Genomic DNA, 21,754 nt, shown 5'->3' on the forward strand with positions numbered 1-21,754 from the left:
TGCACAGCCTCACAGTGCCTCTCATGTTCCTCAAAAAAGTCCTGTACGTCCCTACTTCCATATTCATCGTGCACAGCCTCACAATACATCTCATGTTCCTCAAAAAAGTCCCCTACGTCCCTACTTCCATATTCCTCGTGCACAGCTACGCAGTACCTCTCATGATCCTCAAAAAAGTCCTGTATGTCCCTACTTCCACATTGCTCGTTCACAGCCTCACAATGCCTCTCATTTTTCTCAAAAAAGTCCTTTACGTCCCTACTTCCATATTCCTCGTGCACAGCCTCACAATGCCTCTCATGTTCCTCAAAAAAGTCCTGTACGTCCCTACTTCCATATTCCTCTTGCACAGCCTCACAATGCCTCTCATGTTCATCAATAAAGCCCTGTACGTCCTTACTTCCATATCCCTTGTGCACAGCCTCACAATGCCTCTCATTTTTCTCAAAAAAGTCCCGTACATCCCTACTTCTATATTCCTCGTGCACAGCCTCACAATGCCTCTCATTTTTCTCAAAAAAGTCCCGTACATCCCTACTTCCATATTCCTCGTGCACAGCCTCACAATGCCTCTCATGTTCCTCAAAAAAGTCCTGTACGTCCCTACTTCCATATCCCTCGTGCACAGCCTCACAATACCTCTCATGTTCCTCAAAAAAGTCCCTTACGTCCCTACTTTCATATTCCTTGTTCACAGCCACACAATACCTTTCATGTTCCTCAAAAAAGTCCCCTACATCCTACCTTTCCATATTCCTTCCGTTGCACAAAAAAGCCTCACAAAACCTCCCCTCATGTTGGCCTCAAAAATGTAACCTATGTCGCCACTTTCCCCATATCCTCGTGCACAGCCTCACAATACCTCTCCATGTTTCTCAAAAAATGTCTCCTACGTCCTTACCTTCCCATAAAATTCCTTCGGTGCACAGCCACACAATACCTCTCATGTTCCTCAAAAAGTCCCCTTCATCCATTCTTTCATATTCCTCGTGCACAGCCTCACAATACCTCTCATGTTCCTCAAAAAAGTCCCCTACCATCCCTACTTCCGATATTCCTCAAAATGCACAGCCTCACATAATACCTCCTCATGTTCCTCAAAAAAAGTCCCCCTACATCCCTTACTTCCATATCCCATTGCACAGCCTTCACCAATACCTTCCCTCATGTTTCCTCAAAAAAGGTCCCCTACATCCCTACTTCCAATATTCCGCCAAAAAAGTCCCCTACTTCCAATATTCCTCATGCACAGCCTCACAGATTAGCCTTCAAAAATGTTCCCCTTCAAAAAGTCCCCTACCATCCCTTACTTTTTCATATTCCTTTCCGTGCACAGCTGCACTCACAATACATCTCATGTTTGCCTCAAAAAAGTCCCCTACATCCCTACTTCCATATTCCTCGTGCACAGCCTCACAATACCTCTCATGTTCCTCAAAAAAGTCCCCTACATCCCTACTATCCCCAATATTCCTCAAAAAAATCCCTCTTCATATTCCTCGTGCACAGCCTCACATACCTCTCTGTTCCTCAAAAAGTCCCCTACATCCCTACTTCCATATTCCTCCATCACAGGCCTCACAATACCTTCCTCAAAAAATGTTCCCCTCAAAAAAGTATTACCATCCCTACTTTCCATATTCCTCATGCACAGCCTCACAATACCTCTCATGTTCCAGAAAAGTCCCCTTACCATATCCCTAAAAACTTCCCCATATTCCTTCAAAAAAATCCCCTACTTCCATATTCCTTCCCATGCACAGCCTCAACCAATACCTCTCATGTTCCTCCAAAAAAGTTCCCCTACATCCCTACTTTCATATTTCCTCGTGCACAGCCCTCACCATACCTTCTCAATGTTCCTCAAAAGTCCCCTAATCCCTACATCCAATATTCCTCGTGCCAGCCTCGCATACGTATCATGTTCCTCAAAAAAGTCCCCTACGTCCGTACTTCCATATTCCTCGTGCACAGCCTCACACTGCCTCTCATGTTCCTCCAAAATATCCCACACGTCCCTACTTCCATATTCCTCGTGCACTGCCTCACAGTGCCTCTCATGTTCCTCCAAAATATCCCGTACGTCCCTATTTCCATATTCCTCGTGCACAGCCTCACAGTGCCTCTCATGTTCCTCAAAAAAGTCCCCTACGTCCCTATTTCCATATTCCTCGTGCACAGCCTCGCAATACGTCTCATGTTCCTCAAAAAAGTCCCCTTCGTCCCTACTTCCATATTCCTCGTGCAAAGCTACGCAATACGTCTCCATGTTCCTCAAAAAAAGTCCTGTTACGTCCCTACCTTCCACCAATTGCCTCGTGCACAGCCTCCACATGTGCCTCTTCATGATTCCTCAAAAAACCGCAAAAAAAGTCCCGTACATCCCTACTTCCATAATTTCTCAGGCTGCACAGACCTCACAATGTCCTCTTATGTTTCTCAAAAAAAATACCTGGTTACAATTTACCCTACTTCCATCATCCTCGTGCACAGCCTCACAATGCCTTCATCAGTTCCTCAAAAAAGTCCTGTAGCGTCCACACTTTCCATATTTCTTTTCCCGTGCACCAGCCTCCACAATACCGCCTCTTCACGTTTCCTCAAAAAAGTCCCCTAACGGTCCCACTTCCCTTATTCCTCTGTGCAACAGCCTCCAACAATACCTTCTCATTGTTCCTCAAAAAAGTCCCCTACCCCAACTTCCAAACTTGCATTCCTTATTGTGCACAAGGCCACACAAATACCCTCTCATGTTCCTGTCAAAAATGTCTCCCCTATGTTCCTTCTTCCATATTCCTTTGTGCACAGCCCAAACAATACCTTACTCATGTTTCCTCAAAAATGTACCCCTATGTTCCTACCTTCCATATTCCTCAGTGCACAGCCCTCACAATACCTTCTCATGTTCCGTCAAAAATTGTCCCCTACGCTCCCCTACTTCCATATTCCTTTGTGACATAAGCCACACCAAATACCTCTCATGTTCCTCAAACAAAAAATGTCCCCTATGTTCCTACTTCCATAGTTTCTTTGTGCAACAGCCAGCCACCAACAATAACTTCTTATTTTCCTCAAAAAAAGTCTCGCCTACGTCCCCCTACTTCCATTAATTCCTCAGTGCACCAGCCACACAAATACTTTCTTATGTTCCTCAAAAAAGTTCCCCTACGTCCCTTACTTCCATAATTTAATCAATGGCACAGCCACACAATACTTTTTTTATGTTCCTCAAAAAATGTTCTCCTACGTCCCTACTTCCGATTAATTTCCTCGTGTGCCACAACCCACACAAGACTTTTCGATGTTCTCAAAAAAGTCTCCTACGACCTTACTTCCAATATTCCTCCGTGCACAGCCACAACAATTACCTCTCATGTTCCTAAAAAAAGTCCCTAAAAAGATTCCCCTACTTTCAAGATTCTCAGCACCAGCCTCAACAATACCTTCATGTTCATTTCAAAAAGCCCCTGCACATCCCTACCTTCAATATTCCAGGCACATCCTCACAATACCTCTCACTGTTCCTCAAAAAAGTCACCTACCGTCCCTACTTCCATAATTCCTCGTGCACGGCCACACAACCTACCTCTAATGTTCTTCAAACAAGATCCCCTTAAAAAAGGTCCCCTACTTTCATATTCCCTCCCATGCCACCGCTTCACCAATCCTTATGTTCCATCATAAAAGTCACCTGATCCCTACTTCCAATCCTCGTGCACAGCATCACAATACCCTCTCATGTTCCTTTCAAAAAAGTCCCCTACGTCCCTAATTCCATATTCCTCCCGTGCACAGCCTTCACCAATTACTTCCTCATGTTCCTCAAAAAGTCTCCTACATCCCTACTTCCATATCCTTCGTGCACCAGCCTCAACAATACCCTCCTCATGTTCCTCAAAAAAAGTCCCCTACGTCCACTACTTTCATACTTCCTCATGCACAGGCCTCAAATACCTCCTCATGTTCTCAAAAAAAGTCCCTACCGTTCCTATTTTCATATTCCGCGTTGCACAGCCTCACAATACCTCTCAAAATGTTCCTCCCCAAAAAATTCCCCACGTTCCCTTACCTTCCATATTTCTCGTGCACAGCATCACAATAACCCTCTCATGTTCTCATCCCCTCCAGCAATCCCTACTTCCATATTCCTCGTGCCACAGGAATCACAAATTCCATCTCATGTTCCTCAAAAAAGTCCCCTACGTCCCTACTTCAATATTCCTCGTGCACAGCTCACAATACCTCTCATGTTCCTCAAAAAGTCCCCTACATCCCTACTTTCCATTTCCTCGTGCACAGCCTCACAAAAATACCTCTCATGTTCCTCAAAAAGTCCCCTACGTCCCTGCTTTCATATTCCTCGTGCACCAGCCTCAAAATACCTCCTCATGTTCCTCAAAAAAGTCCCCTAGCGGGTCCCTACTTTTCATGAGTTCCGTCGTTGCACAGCCTCCCACATACCTCTCATGGTTCCTCAAAAACGTTCCCTAACATCACCCTACTTCCAGATTCTCGTGCCACAGCCTCACAACTACCTTCTCAATGTTCCTCAAAAAAGTCCCCCCGCCCCTAACGTCCCTACTTTTCATAATCCTCGTGCAACAGCCCGCAACAATACCTCGTTCGATGGTTCCTCAAAAAAGTCCACCTACATCCCTACTTCGCCATATTCCCTCGTGCAAAGCCCTCATCAATACCTCTCATGTTCCCTCAAAAAGTCCTCCCCTACGTCCCTACTTTCCATTCCATTTCCCTCGATGCACCAGCCTCACAATACCTCTCATGTTTCCTCAAACAAAAAAGTCCCCTACGTCCCTACCCTCAACTTCCATATTCCTCATGCACCAGCCTCACCAGTAAACCGTTCTCATGTTCCTCAAAAAAGTCCCTCCCTACGTTCCCTACTTCCATATTCCTCACTGCACCCAGCCTCACAATACCTCCTCCTCTATCTTCCTCAAAAAGTTCCCCTACGTCCCTACCTTCCATATTCCTAGTGCACAGCCTCACAATACCTCTCATTTTCCTCAAAAAAGTCCCCTACGTCCCTACTTTTCATATTCCTCGTGCACTAGCGCCTCACATACCTCTCATGTTCCTCAAAAAAGTCCCTACGTCCCTACCTTTCATATTCCTCGTGCACAGCCTCACCAATACCATCTCCATGTTTCCTCAAAAAAGTCCCCTACGGTCCCTACTTGCCATATTTCTCGGCGATGCACAGCCTCACAATGCCCTCTCATGTTTTCTCAAAAAAGTCCTGTACGTCCCTACTTTCCATCATTATTCCCGTGCACAGCCTCACAATGCCTCTCATGTTTTCCTCAAAAAGTCCTGTACACTCCCATAACTTCCATATTTCTCGTGGCAACAGCCTCACAATACCTCTCATGTTCCTCACAAAAAAGTCCCCTACGTCCCTACTTCCATATTCCTCCGTGCACAGCCTCACCAATACCTCTTCATGTTCCTCAAAAAAGTCCCTACCGTCCCAACTTCATATTCCTTCTGCATGCACAGCCACACAATAACCCTCTCATGTTCCTCAAAAATGTACCCCTATGTTCACTTCTTCCATATTCCTTGTGCACAGCCACACAAATACCTCGCCATGTTCCTTTCCTCAAAAATGTCCCCCTAGTGTTCCTACTTCCATATTTCCTCGTGCACGAGCCTCACAATACCTCGCATGTTTCCTCAAAAATGTACCCCTAACGTCCTCCCTTACTTCCCTATTTCCCTTTGTGCATCAAGCCACACAATACCTCTCATGTTCCTCAAAATGTCCCCGATATTTCCTACTTCCATATTCTTTGTGCGACAGCCAGGCCACAACAATACCTTCTTTATTTTGTTTTCCTCAAAAAAGTCTCCCTACGTTCCCTACTTCCATACTTCCACGCGTGCCAGCCACCCACAATACTTCTTATTTTCCTCAAAAATCCCCTACAAAAGTCCCTAACTTTCCTATTCCTTTCAGTGCCAGCCACACAATTACCTTCTTGTGTTCCTTAAAAAGTCCCCTACGTGCCTACTTCATATTCCACAATGCACAGCCAACAATTACTTTTTATTTTCCTTAAAAAATGTCACCTACGTCCTTCCCTTCCCATTTCCTCTTGCACACCACCACAATTACCTTCCTTATGTTCCTCAGAAGTCTCCTACGTCCTTACACCAATATTCCTCGTTTTTGCACAGCCACACTTACCTCCAAAAATGTTCCTCCACGTCCCCTACATATCCCCTACTGTTCCATATTCCGCGTGCACAGCCCTCCAAATACCTCTCATGTTCCTCAAAAAAGTCCCCTATACGTCCCTGCTTCATATTGCCTCGTGCCAGGCCTCAAAATACCTCTCATGTTCCTCAAAAAAGTCCTCTACGTCCCCTACTTTTCATATTTCCTCGTGCACAGCCTCACAATACTCTCATGTTCCTCATAAAAAGTTCCCTACGTCCCTAACTTTCCATATTCATCGGTGCACATCCTCACAATACCTCTCATGTTCCTCAAAAAGTCCCCTACGTCCCTACTTTCATATTCCTCGTGCACAGCCTCACAATACCTCTCATGTTCCTCAAAAGTCACCTCTACATCCTACTGTCCAATATTCCTCGTGCAAAGCCTTCACATATTAACCTCTCATGGTCCTCAAAAAAGTCCCATACGTCCCTACTAACTGTCCACATATCCTCGTGCCTAGCCTCACGCATATACCCTCATGTTCCTCAAAAAGTCCCCTACGTCCCTACTTCCATATTCCTCATGCACACCTCACTGTACCTTCTCATGTTTCCTCACAAAAAAGTCCCCTACGTCCTACTTCATATCCTCATGCGCAGCCTCACAATCCTCTCATGTTCCTTCAAAAAGTCCCCTACGACGTCCCTACTTCCATAAATTCTAGTGCACAGCCTCACAATCCCTCTCATGTTCCTCGCAAGAAGGTCCCCTAACGTCCCTACTTTCATATTCCTCGTGCACAGCCTCACAATACCTCTCATGTTCCTCAAAAAAGTCCCCTACGTCCCTACTTCCATATTCCTCGTGCACAGCCTCACAATACCTCTCATGTTCCTCAAAAATGTCCCCTACGTCCCTACTTCCATATTCCTTGTGCACAGCCACACAATACCTCTCATGTTCCTCAAAAATGTCCCCTATGTTCCTACTTTCATATTCTTTGTGCACAGCCTCACAATACCTCTCATGTTCCTCAAAAAGTCCCCTAAATCCCTACTTCCATATTCCTCGTGCACAGCCTCAAAATACCTCTCATGTTCCTCAAAAAAGTCCCCTACGTCCCTACTTTCATATTCCTCGTGCACAGCCTCACAATACCTCTCATGTTCCTCAAAAAAGTCCCCTACGTCCCTACTTCCATATTCCTCGTGCACAGCCTCACAATACCTCTCATGTTCCTCAAAAAAGTCCCCTACGTCCCTACTTTCATAATCCTCGTGCACAGCCTCACAATACCTCTCATGTTCCTCAAAAAGTCCCCTACATCCCTACTTCCATATTCCTCGTGCACAGCCTCACAATACCTCTCATGTTCCTCAAAAAAGTCCCCTACGTCCCTACTTTCATATTCCTCGTGCACAGCCTCACAATACCTCTCATGTTCCTCAAAAAAGTCCCCTACGTCCCTACTTCCATATTCCTTGTGCACCTAGCCTAACAATACCTCCTCATGTTCCTCAAAAAAAGTCCCCTACGTCCCTTCTTCCATATTCCTCATGCAACAGATCACAATACCTCTCATGTTTTTCCTCAAAAAGTCCCCCTACGTCCCTACTTCCATATTCTCATGCACAGCCTCACAATACCTCTCATGTTCCCTCAAAAAAAAGTCCCCCCTACGTCCCTACTTCCATATTCCTAGGCACAGCCTCACAATACTACATGTTCCTCAAAAAGTCCCCTACGTCCCTACTTTCATATCCTCGTGCACAGCCCACTACCTCTCATGTTTCCTCAAAAAAGTCCCTACGTCCCTACTTTCATATTCCTCGTGCACAGCCTCACAATACCTCTCATGTTCCTCAAAAAAGTCCCCTACGTCCCTACTTTCATATTCCTCGTGCACAGCCTCACAATACCTCTCATGTTCCTCAAAAAAGTCCCCTACATCCCTACTTCCATATTCCTTGTGCACAGCCACACAATACTATTTTATGTTCCTCAAAAAAGTCCCCTACGTCCCTACTGTCATATTCCTCGTGCACAGCCACACAATACTTTTTATGTTCCTCAAAAAAGTCCCCTACGTCCCTACTTCCATATTCCTCGTGCACAGCCACACAATACTTCTTATGTTCCTCAAAAAAGTCCCCTACGTCCCTACTTCCATATTCCTCGTGCACAGCCTCACACTGCCTCTCATGTTCCTCCAAAATATCCCGCACGTCCCTACTTCCATATTCCTCGTGCACAGCCTCACAATGCCTCTTATGTTCCTAAAAAAAGTCCTGTACGTCCTTACTTCTATATTCCTCATGCACAGCCTCTCAATACGTCTCATGTTCCTCAAAAAAGTCCCCTACATCCCTACTTCCACATTCCTCGTGCACAGCCTCACAATACCTCTCATGTTCCTCAAAAAAGTCCCCTACTTCCAGATTGGCTCGTGCACCGCCTCCAAACCAATACTCGTCATGTTCCTCTAAAAACCCCATACAATCCCTACTTCCATATTGATTTGCTCCGTGGCAACCCGCCTCACCAGTGCTTCTCATGATACCTCAAAAACGTCACCGTTAACATCCCTACTTCCAATTATTTCCGTCGGCAACGAGCCTCACAATACCTCTCATGTTCCGCAAAAATGTCCCCTACATCCCTACTTCCAGATTCTTCGTTTCACCAGCCTCACAAGACCTCCTTCAGTGTTCTTCAAAAAAAGTCCCCTTACAATCCCTACTTCCATATTCCTTGTGCACAGCCTCACAATACCGTCTCATGTTCCTCAAAAAAGTCCCCTTACATCGCTATTAATTCCTATATTTCCTCGTGCACAGCCTCACAATACCTCCTTCCATGTTCCTCAAAAACATCCCCTACATCCCCTACTTCCAATATTGATCGTGCACCGCCCCTCACCAATACCTCTCCATTGTTCCTCAAAAACGTCCCCTACATCCCTACTTCCATATTTGCTCGTGCACCGCCTCACAGTGGTCTATCATGATCCTCAAAAAAGTCACGTACATCCCTACTTCCAGAGTTCCTTGTGGCACCAGCCTCACAATACCTCTCATGTTCCTCAAAAAAGTCCCCTACATCCCTACTTCCATATTTCCCCTTCGTGCACAGCCTCACAATACTTCTCATGTTTCTTCCTCAAAAAAGTCCCATACGGTCCCTACCCTTATTCCCCTAATTCCCTCGTGCACAGCCATCACCCAAATACCGTCTCATTGTTCCTCAAAAAAGTCCCCTTCATTTCCTACTTCCAATAATTCCTCGTGCACCCAGCCCACCAATACCTCTCATGTTCCCAAAATCAAAAAAGTCCCCTACAATCCCTACTTCCATATTCCTTCCCGTGCACAGCCTAACCAATACCTTCTCATGTTACTCAAAAAAGTCCCCTACTCCTCTACTTCCATATTCCTCCCCGTGCAGACAGCCTCCCATACCTCTCATTTACCCTCAAAAAGTCCCCTTTCCATTCCTACTTCCCCATATTCCCCTGTGCCACAGCCTCACAATAACCTCTCATTTCCTTTAACAAAAAAGTCCCTACATCCCTTACCTTCCATAAATTCTTTCGTGCACAGCCCCTCACAATACTTCCTCATGTTCCTTCCCAAAAAAAGTCCCCTACGTCCCTCCTTCCATATTCCTCGTGCCAGCCTCACAATACAAAAAATCTCATGTTTCCTCAAAAAAGTCCCCTACATCCTACTTCCATAGTTCCTCGTGCACAGCCTCACAATACTTCTCATGTTTCCTAACGAAAAAGTCCCCTACGTTCCCTACTTCCTATTCCTCTGCACAGCATCACAATACCTCTCATGGTTCCTCAAAAATGTCCCCTTACGTCCCCTTCCATTCTCCTTCCATATTCCTCGTGCCCACAGCCTCACAAATACCTCTCAGTTTCCTCATGTTTCAAAAAATGTCCCCTACGTCATTCCCTACTTCATATCCTCGTGCACAGCACATCAAAATACCTTCTCATGTTCCTCAAAAATGTCGTTTCTACGTCCCCTACTTCCCTATTTCTCTTGTGCACTAGCCTCACAATACAGATACCCTCTTCATGTCTCATCAAAAAAGTACCCTTCATCCTACTTCATATTCCTCGTGCACAGCCTCACAATACCTCTCAATGTTCCTCAAAAAGTCCCCTACGTCCCCTACTTCCATATTCTTTCGTGCACAGCCTCACAATACCTCTCATGTTCCTCAAAAAGTCCCCTATTTCGTCCACCCTACTTCCAATATCATCGTGCACAGCCTCACAATACCTCTCATGTTTCCTCAAAAAGCCCTATGTTCCCCTCACTTCCATATTTCTTGTGCACAGCCTCACAATATTCCCTCAGTTCCCTGTCCCCATCCCTAGTTCCAATATTTCTTGTTGCCCAGCCTCACAATACCTCTCATGTTCCTCAAAATTTCCCCAAACGTCCCACTTCCTATCCCTACTTGCCAATATTCTCGTGCACACCTCACAATAAAACTCTCATGTTCCTCCAAAACTGCCCCCCCACCCCCTCCCCCACCTCAAAAAAAGTCACTACGTCCCTACTCCATATCCTCGTGCACAGCCTCACAATACTCTCATGTTCCTCAAAAAAGTACCCCTTCATCCCACTCCATATTCCTCATGCACAGGCCTCCAATACATACATGTTCCTCAAAAAAAAGTCCCCTTCATCACTACCATATTCCTCGTGCACAAGCATCACAATTACCTCTCTATGTTTCCTCAAAAAGTTTCCCCTTACCGTCCCTACTTTCCATATTTCCTTCGTGCAACAGCCACACAATCCACCCCTCATGTTCCTCAAAAATGTCCCCTTACATTCCCTACTTCCATATTCCTCTTGTGCACAGCCTCACAATTACCTCTCATGTTCCTCAAAAAAGGTCCCGCCCCTTACGTCCCTACTGTTCCATTATTCCTTCGTGCACAGCCTCACAATACCTCTCATGTTGCCTCAAAAAATGTCCCCTACGTTCCCTAACTTCCAACTATTTCCCTTCGTGCACAGCCTCACAATACCTCTCCATGTTTCCTCAAAAAAGTCCCCTTTCATTCTTACTTTCCATATTCCTCGTGCACAGCATTCCAAAAATACCTCTCATGTTCCTTCAAAAATGTCCCCTAACGTCCCTACTCCAGATTCCTCCGTGCACAAGCCTCACAAGCCTCTCATGTTCCTCAAAAATGTCCCCTACGTCCATACTTCCATATTCCTCGTGCACAGCATCACAATACCTTCATGTTCCCAAAAAATTCCTATCTTCATCCCTACTTCCATATTCCTTATGAACAGCCTCACAATACATACATGTTCCTCAAAAAAGTCCCATCATCCCTAATACAATATTTCTCGTGACAGCCTCACACAATACCTCTCATGTTCCTCAAAAATTCCCCTTATCCCTATTCCATTATTTGTCGTGCACAGCACACAAACCTCTAGTTCCTCCAAAAAATGCCCTACGTCCTACTTCCATAATTTTCTGTGCCACTGCACCACAATTAACCTTATCATGTGTCCTCAAAAATGTCCCCTACGTACCTACTTCCATATTCTTAGTGCACTGCTACAATACCTTCATGTTCCTCAAAATGTCCCCTACGTCCCTACTTCCATATTTCTTGTGCACTGCATAACAATACCTTCATTGTCCTCAAAAAATGTCCCTATGTCCATACTCCATATTTCTTGTGCACTGCCTCACAATACTCTCATGTTCAAAAATGTCCCTAGTCATACTTCCATATTTCCTTGCGCACTTGCTCACAATACTCTCATGTCCTCAAAAATGTCCCCTAACGTCCCTATTCCATAATTTCTGTGCCAATGCGTTCACCAATAAAAACTCTCAGTCCCTTCAAAAAAATGTCCCCTACCGTCCCTACTTCCATAATTCTTGTTGCACTGCCTCACAGTCCTCTCTTGTTCTTCAAAAATTGTCCCCTACTCGTCCTCACTCTCATATTTCTTGCTGCACCTTGCCCTCACAATAAAACCTCTCATGTTCCTCAAAATAAAAACCTGTCACACCCTTATTTCCCTACTTTCCATATTCCTTGTTGCACTTGCCTCACAATACCTTCATGTTCCTCAAAAATGTCCCCTACGTCCCCTACTTCCAATATTCCTTGTTGCATGCCTCCCCACAATACCTCCTCAAAAAATGTTTCTTCCAAAAAGGTCACCCCTATGTCCCTACTTCCATATTTTCCTGTGCCACAGCCTCACAATACCTCTCAGTTACCTCAAAAATGTCCCCTAATGTCCCTACCTTCCATATTTCCTGTGCACTGCCTCAACAATACCTTCCTTCAAAAATGTTCCTCCCCAAAAATGGTCCCCTATGTTCCCTACTTTCGCAATCTTTCCCTTGTGCACAGCTCACAATACCTCTCATGGTTCCTCAAAAAGGTCCCCTATGTCCTACTTCAATATTCCTGTGCAAAGCCACACAATACTCCTTATGTTCCTCAAAAAATTAAGCTCCTACCGTCGTAATTCCAATAATTCCTCGTGCACAGCCCTCACAATACCTCCTCATGTTCCTCAAAAAAGTTCCCCTACGTTTCCTACTTTCCCATATTTCCTTCGTGCACAGCCTCACAATACCTCTCATGTTCCTCAAAATAAGTCCCCTACATCCCTACTTCCATATCCATATTTCTTGTGCACAGCCACACAATACCTCTCATGTTCCTCAAAAAACGTCCCTTACGTCCCTACTTCCATATTCCTTGTGGACAGTCACACAATACCTCTCATGTTCCTCAAAAAAGTCCCATACGTCCCTACTTCCATATTCCTCGTATTTTGCACATTGGGGTACCTCCCTCATATACACAGCCTTTCGTAATTCCTGCTCACTCTCACTTTCACTTTTGCTACTTCCATTCTAATTCCTCTTAACCTCGTCTGAATACAATGAATCAACTTCCATACACACATCCATGCTCTTTATTACACTCTTCTTACCCTTCTTTCTACCTACTGGTTTCCACTCATCACTATCTAAATCACTCCCAACCCTTTCCCCAATGTATTCAGTCCTAGTCTCATCCTGTCCATCATCCTTACTAGCCTTCTTTCCCATGGTCTACTTCTTTTCTTCAGCCCCCTTCTTATTCTTGTCCTCAGGTTTATCCTTATACTGTGTCTTTCCCTTCTTCCCCTTACCTATCACAACCAAATCACCTTCGTCACTCGTAGTCTCATCCACTTGCTCTTCCACTTTTTTTACCACTCCTGGCCCATCAGAAGACCTAGTAGGCCTACCTCTTACAGCTCCCTCTCCCATGAATCCCTTCATCATCTCCTGCACTACAATCATCATTACTCCGAATTTTTCATCCATTTTTTCAACCATTCTCTCTTCCGCTCCTTTCACTTCTTTCATTTCCACTTTCGCACTCCTTAGCATTCCTCTCATTTCCTCTAACTCGCTCTTCAGCTCCTCACACTCTGCCCTCAACCTCTCATTTTCCACTTCAAATCATCCTCTCACTTCTCTCTCCAACCTCAACTCCTCCTGCAGCCTCTCCACCTCACTCAATCCTTCCATCCCAAACTTTCTCACCACTCATACACACTAGCCTAGACCAATCGTCCTGCAGCTGTCACACTAGCAGTCCCTGTTTGGACGCCATAAATTTCTGTGGTGGAATCAAAGCTAAGTGAAAAAAGCAAGCCAACTCCCCACAGTTATGTTAATCGTACAAGCTGACAAAATTTCCCACATTCACACTGCCTTACAATACCTGCAGGACAATTGGTTTAACAATATACCGGAACACAAAACACAAACACATACTCACCTCAGGCTTCAGATACTCAGGGCTAGGCTGTGCTGTATGCTGGATATAGGCTAGCCGAGACACAACCAATGCAGATAATCACAACACAAACCAACCAACTGAGAACCACAACCCCACAACAACTTAACAACACGACAACCACACAACTCAACCCTGCACAACAACCTGCCAACACGAACACTGCCCCAATCACCATTCACAGACACCGAAATGCACGACCAACCTCTTCAACTTCACCACAACCAGACAGACACACGCACAACAACTAGACAACACCAAAATCAATCAAATAACACAACATCAACTGACCACCAATGGATAACTGCTGGCCAAACCAACTCTACGACTTCAACGAACGCCTTACTTCTTACAACTCCCGTAACACACTCCTGCCACTGATATACACAACAGAGTGCCACAACAGACACACGCTTACGACTACTATTCAACCACTCCCATTTATTCCTCCACCAATCTCTCTCTCTCTCTCTCTCTCTCTCTCTCTCTCTCTCTCTCTCTCTCTCTCTCTCTCTCTCTCTCTCTCTCTCACGCAACCCTAAGAGACATTGTCAAATATAAACTACCATCATTACTCCTCCATAATCTAGACTTTACTAAAATGTATAGTCTTATAGCTAGACCCAGATTGTTGCTATTATCTAATCCTTGGGTCCCTGGTCCAGGCTATGGTATTGCTTAGGCCCATATAGGATTAAAGGGTTCTTCTGTTAATTAGGTTACTACCTAATCCCAGTTATATTTAGTTCACACTAAGGATATGTTATCCTAGGTTATAGGCTGCAGACAGTATCCACTATTAATCTAGTCTAATTTATTATCACTTACTCTGATGTAGGCTACTGCCTAGCTCATTGTAGACATCATATAATCTTAAAGGATTTTCTATATTAATGATAAATTGTGAAACAGTTTTTTAAGTTAAAGCATCTCATTAGAATGACAAATTCTTTAAAACAATTTTTGCTTTTCAAAACTACCAATTGGCGATTATGACTAAGCACCGGCCATGTACTGCAAGAAATGCCAGGTTTTTGGCTCACACATTAATAACCAGTTCCAAAAGTTTAAATCTAAAACTTCTACTGGAACTTAAAATTAAGCACTCAACTGCTGGGTATAGCTTTGCAGAAGATAAGGGAATATACCCTCATATCTTTTGAGTCCATTATTTACTCCATCAAGAGTTATAGTGTGTATATTGATATGACACAATACCTGTTCAAGAGACCAACTAGTAGACAAGAATTCTTTGATATTAGTTTGGTCACCTTGAAACTCTGGTAGACCATGGAAGGTAACCCCTTGAGGACAAAACAAGTGACGGCACACACTTACAGCCTGTTCCCGAGGAGAATATTTGTAACTTCTCCATATGTCTTCATATTAGTGACATTTGTAACATTCAGTCTTATCCTATTAATTTTTTACTTCTATTACAGTAGATCCTTTTCTATGGTGTTCATGTATTCATACTCTTGTAGGAACTTCTGTACAACTTGGCTCTTGACGTTTCATTAAGCTTTTGACAAAACAGGAAATACGGCTTAGTTAGCCAAACTTTTCTGATGGCTACTCCTGTTGACTTGAATGTTCAGCTTCTGGTGTAGATTTTGAAGCTACATCTGACCTTGCTCAGTCTTTAGTAAAATCTGTCATGGATCTGATTTCCTCTTAGGATTTTATTTCTTTTCTGTTGACCATCAACTTTCTTAACAATTGAAAAGGATATGATTTTACTGTCCATAGATCAGTAACACTTGGTTATTACTTTTGAATATATTGACCGTATGCTGTCAACCTATTGTACAGAACAGGCTATGCTCTTGTGCAGATAATGTGTGTAAGTAAACAAGTTTGATCAGACCTTATTAGCTTTAAGTTCAGGAATGTGGATTGCTTGGCCTTTTAACTGCTCCAGGACTTAATTTTTTTCTGGCTGACAACATAGCTTTGTTATCATAAAAGAAGACAGTGACTTTTATGCTTTTTCTTTTACCAAATACAGTTTAAGCAGATGCTTTTCTTACACCAAATATAGTTTGGGGAGATGTATACCAAATATAGATCGGTTAATATAGTTTGGTTAACTGAATAATTAGTTAAATAATAATTAAGGAGAAAAATATTTATGTTCTGTATTCAAAAGCTTGAGTGTTGTAAACATTAACCTTACTATTAAAATTTTGAGAGGTATTAATTGAGGACTGATCATATTATTTTCCTGCTTTGTTTCTACACCAACTTTGAATGTCTTAAATTTCTCTTCCTTGTAAATTTTATACATTTTCTTGTAGTTGCTAAAGTATCAGTGGCAGTTCAGTCCATTTTATGAAACTATTGTAGTCTTTTGTGGGAATTTAGTAAAAAAAAAAAAAAGATTTTTTACCTGTGATATACAGTATTTTCTTGGCTAAGTTTCACTACCTTTTAAATCGGCTTTTAGATGTCAGTGAGGTTAATTGAAGGGTTTGAATTTAATATTTTTTATTTTTACCTTTTATTGTCAAGTTGGTTTAGGGTATACATAAAAAAAGTTGTATCGATAATTACTTTATTTACATATCTTAAAAGAACAGTGCTTGACACAGATGCATTGTTATAATTTTTAGTAACTTTTTGTCTTTTCAACCATTGGTGCAGGAATAAAAATGTAGCCTACCTATGGCAGCACCAGTTTGTGTAGCAGTGCCAAAGTATTTAGCAGAAATTTTTTTTAGAGTAATTTCCAGAAACAACTGCTGAGAAAGAAAAGTCAACAACTGATTTTAAAGATTTAAGAAATGTGAACTGTAATGAATGAGATATTTTTTCTTTTGTATTTGCAGAGCAATGTAGATCCTATTATGTAAAAAATAATCAGATCTGTATATGCTTTTAACTTTCCATCTTCTTTTCAATTGAATTAGAAAGTAGTATATAATTGACTTTCTTTCTGGAAAAGGTGAAGCAAATTTTATTGCTCATTTCAGGATAATACAGAAAATTACAGCAAGACTTTTTATTTTAAGAAAACAATTCAGTGAGATCCAGTCACACATAGAAATAAATCTAAAATGACCAGCTAACATTACAATGTGGAAATAGAATGCCACCCCTTGATTATTTATTATATTACATTCTTACGTAAAAATATGTTTCTGTTGAATATATAATAATCAAGGTTTGATTATAATAAAGCACCAGTTTCAATATGGCTTTTCCCATAACTAGTAATTTGTTTTAACTTTACAAAATTTATAAATGTAAAAAAGTGAATGCCAGAATCATTTGACTAAATGTTGAAAACATACAACAATTTTCTTAATCTATACAGCTATATACAATACATTTAACAGAGATAAAACTAACCATAATGAATCACAGATCATACTGCACTCTTAGAGTGAATATTTTTAACTTTTCTTGATCATCAACTCTTGGAAAACTCAAATGTTCCAACTTTCTGTTTGAGTTATTCAGAAAAGCTCTTGTTAATCATTTTAATATAAATAACCAGTATTGAGTAGCATATTGAATTTATGCAATGTACAGTAGTTCTGTTTGGGGTTACAAATAAGATTTTGACCTTTACTATAGTGTACTGGAAAACATTTTGTCTTAAGCTTTTAATTTCTGTTTTTCTATGTACATAATTAATCATTCAAAATAAGTTTTTTACTTTGGTGGTAATTTCCAATAGGTATGTTAAATTCTTCAAATAAAAATCCAGTTATTTGTAGCATGCAACAGTATACTTCTAATGAATATTTTCCTGTTATATAACAGTTTGGCACATTTACCTAATACCCAAAGGATCTTGTAATTGTACTGGAATAACTGTAATGCTGGTTCTACCTCATTAGATAATGCCTGCCAAATTCCAAGTTCTAGGTTGTTTGGTAGTACTTCTGATGAAACAAAACTGCTAATTGGTATTGCTAACAAAAACTAAATTAAATTCCAGATGTTATTCAAAGGATATTACTTTTAATTGCAGAGAAATATATATAATTTTAATGTTTAGTTCTAGTAAGGACAACACACTGTTGTATATGTAGTTGCTCTTATAAGAGAGGAATCAGGGTTGTTTCTTGTATGCTAAATGTACTGTATGACATTTTAAATCTAAAACTTGATAGTTTGGCACCGTACATGCATCCTTGCGTATCTAAAGAAGTAAACTGCAGCAACAGTGTCACCATTACATGCATTAGTCAATTAATTACAAGGAGGTATTGTCCAGTAATCAGAAATGAATTTGCCATTACTAAATATATTGCCATTACTAAATACACTAGAATGTGAAGGTTAGTGGTTCATTTTTGTAATTGCAAAGAATTGTTTTCTTTTTGGTAGATAATCACATACTGTGTGCCTTACATAGCAAATTGTAGGTATATAATGCTAAGACACTCTGTGATATCTGTGTGATCCAGAACTATATTGCCATTTACTTTTCTTCCATCCTTTTTGGTCTCTTAATTATTAACTGACTTACTTCCATAACAATATCTTACTTCAGTTTTAATCCTAATTTAAGGATTAATCTTTTGGTTCAGGGCTATGTTAGTGTATTAACGTGAATTTATTATTGTTAAACACCCTCTCTGTGTAATAATAACAAAAATAACTTTGCATTTGCTGGTGGAGTACATACTGTGTTATTAAATTGCAGTAAATAATTGGAGTCATCATAATAGGCTGTTTCACAAAAGATTTAGAACATTGATAAATTCACAAGTAAACAAAACATTGGTTTACAGTGGTCCCTATGTATTTGCGGGGAATGCGTACCAGACCCCTCCCCTCACACACACGAATAGCTAGAACCAGCTATTAGTTGGAACCCCTACAAAAATGCTTAAAACAGCCGATTTTGTAAGGTAAAACTCAAGAAAAACCCACTAAAAATGTTTCTACCTGTTATTTTTTAATAGTTTTATCACAAAAGTGCATTTTATGATGAAATTTATATAAAAAACCAGGAATTTCTGGATATTTCTCTGAGGAAAATACTGTGAAAAGGTGAATTTCCCACGAATAATGGGTAGATATGGCCCAGGGAGAAATCAGTGAATGCGTGAGTCCACGATACTTGAGAGCGCAAATACGGGGCCCCACTGTACGTTGTATATAGTTGCAGCATTTTATATAACATGGAAAGTAACACATGATCGGGGTACATAAATAGCAGAAATGTAATAAAAATATTGTAAAATGTAAAACAGTGAGCAGTTAACAAGCTTGATTAAGAGTGCCAGAAGTTGTTGGAAGTCAGACTTTTTCCATAAGATTGTAGAACTGACCCCATCCCCTATTTCAATATGCTACAAGAAACACAATTGCTTGTTTAATTTGGGTCAAATTTTCCTATTCTTACACTAAAGTTATATTGCATTTTCTGGGTAAAATGTTTCATTAGTATGCATTCACACACATGGTTACCCGTGTAAACATTATAAAGACATCAGCACTTCAAGTATGTGCTGAATGTTACTGGGAAGTCTTTGGTATAAATACTGGAAATCCATAGACTAACATTTTTGGCATAACCTTTGTTAGCAAGATGTTGAGCTATTACTTCAATAAAGTAACAATTTTATACCATATTTACTGGCTTCATCCTTGATTTGCAGCCATAAAATGCTTCCTTTCTACATTCTGTGTGTGACGTTAGCCGTTTGGTATTTTAGAACCACTGAAAAGAAAAATATGACCATTAGTAATTATTTTGATACTTTAATATCATTTTTTGAAGTATTACGTGTAATGCTATCTTTAGAACTTTATGCAGTACAGACTGTCCATGAGTTAAGGCATGTTAGAAATATATTCATTTGTGAATGTAACATGAAAGTTAATGCATAAATAAACCATGTACGTATCTAGGTAAAAGATAATTGAGTACTTTTGGGATAATATCTGTAATTCCATGCATAATCTATTGCAACCTAAGACCAGTCTCTGGTTGTAATTGAAGGACTGTCTGCCATGTTACTCAAGTTCATAGTTTTGCCATTTCATATAGTGTACAGTATTTTAGTGTGCATTTTTTTTTTTTTTTTTTTTTTTCTCCTTGTCTCTTGAAGGAAATTGCTTGTACATATAGTACAATACTTACTTTCTATGTAAATTATGAATCCAGCTATCAGTAATAGGACCAGAAGGGAGAACACTGTAGTGATGGCAAATATGATCCCACAACTGCATTGATGCCATTTTTGTCGAGGCCTTACTGGTCTGTAGTTGTCAAGGGCAGTGAATGTAGGTGGAGGGTTCACTGATGAACATGTTGATAAAGTATCCTCTTGCTTTTGCTGAAATATTAGAACAAATGGTTTAATGACACTTTGAGGGTTGCATAATGAAGTTAGTGTGATAAGGTATTTCACCAAAAATTGTATTGCTGCATGTTTAGTAGTTTTTAAGTAGACAAAATTGCTTACCTTCCAATTACAGTCATCACAGTGTTGGGAATCATAAGCGCAACCCTTGTTTTGGCACCATAATGATGCCCTTGGAATATGCCAATATGGTTCATATAGAGAACCAGTTCTAGTTTCCTTGCCGTCTGCTCCCACTCCGCCTCCATATTTTGACTCGAATCCTCGAGGAAGTTCTGGTGTTGGAGGATGAAGCATGTACCTTGTATCATTTTTTTTTTCACTGCAATGAAGGTTTGGACGCACCATATATCTAGACTCTGTCTTCTTGACAGGTTTAGGTGAAGGTGTTTTTATTGTGTACCAAGACTCATAAGTTCTGTATTCTGCTGAGGGTGGACTAAGCATGAAATTTGGTTCATATCTAGACTCTTCTGGGGTTGGAGTTCTTATTGTGTATGGTTGAGTATGAAGTCTGCCATCAAGGGCTCTTTCCACACCTAAGACATTACCAAAGCGTGAGTGTGTTGGAGCAACATCTCTGATCATATATTTAGTTGAACCTCCTGAACCAGAACTAGAACTCATGGCGGCACTTCCAGTTGTGAAATGTGAATTTCCAGTCTGAAAAGAAAAAAAAAAGTAAAGTATGTGCATATTAATAATTTAGCAGCCCTAGAAGCATTTGGTTTAATTAAAATATGCTGTATATGTGCACTGGCTTTGGATATTAAACATTTTAGCAGCTAGATTCTAAACAACATTTATCATTCATCAAAGAATTAGGTATTTTAATTTGAACTTTTATTTCATTAAAACACAGTCTCTTATGATTTAGAAGTGGATGTTGTTTGGTTCTGAAGTTCTTGTTGTACAATTCAGCTTTCTTTGGATTCCATTAATGGGATGTATATTGCCAACTTAGGGTAGGAACACCGTAATTTCAAGAAATGAAACTTGAAAATAAAGAAAAAAGAAATCTTGCAAAATTTGGTATACTGAATTTGTAAAGCGTAATCTGGAAAATTCTGTTGAACCTCCTTAGATTATAAGGCGGTCCTTTAATGATAGGGAAAATCTTGGTACAGGGTAGACAGTGGAACTTGTGGAATTTTATACTTCCCCTTAAACCTTTGTTGTGCTTGCATTTTCAACTTTTCCATGCATGGATGACAAGGGGTTAGCTCCCCTGTATGAGACGAGACATGAAAGTTGATGGATTTATCTTTAGGTTTCCTTTACCCCTTTAATCCCCCTAATCCTTCACTCATAATACCTGTGTACAGTGAATTTCTTGATGGGTGGTTATTCTCTTTAAGCAAGGATTCAGTGTGCAAG

General features: G+C 41.2%; 2 protein-coding genes across 7 annotated transcripts in view; one reads left to right on the forward strand and one right to left on the reverse strand.

The window, feature by feature from the left end:
- The window catches only part of LOC135218237 (nuclear migration protein nudC-like), a 522,861-nt gene that overhangs the window by 142,567 nt on the left and 358,540 nt on the right, over positions 1–21,754 (forward strand). The gene's annotated exons all lie outside the window — the stretch shown is intronic.
- Positions 17,038–21,754, reverse strand: part of LOC135218238 (uncharacterized) — a 220,274-nt gene continuing 215,557 nt past the window's right edge. For all 4 annotated transcript variants that reach the window (XM_064254398.1, XM_064254395.1, XM_064254396.1 and 1 more), the window contains exons 2-4: positions 20,480–21,040; positions 20,155–20,350; positions 17,038–19,731 (exon numbers count right to left, since the gene is read on the reverse strand). In XM_064254398.1, the coding sequence (XP_064110468.1) occupies positions 19,688–19,731; positions 20,155–20,350; positions 20,480–21,004 (765 nt within the window). In that variant the 5' untranslated portion in view covers positions 21,005–21,040 and the 3' untranslated portion in view covers positions 17,038–19,687. The remainder of the gene's footprint in view (positions 19,732–20,154; positions 20,351–20,479; positions 21,041–21,754) is intronic.

This window comes from Macrobrachium nipponense, chromosome 9 (assembly GCF_015104395.2).
Source record: "Macrobrachium nipponense isolate FS-2020 chromosome 9, ASM1510439v2, whole genome shotgun sequence".
Taxonomy (NCBI): Eukaryota; Metazoa; Arthropoda; class Malacostraca; order Decapoda; family Palaemonidae; genus Macrobrachium; species Macrobrachium nipponense.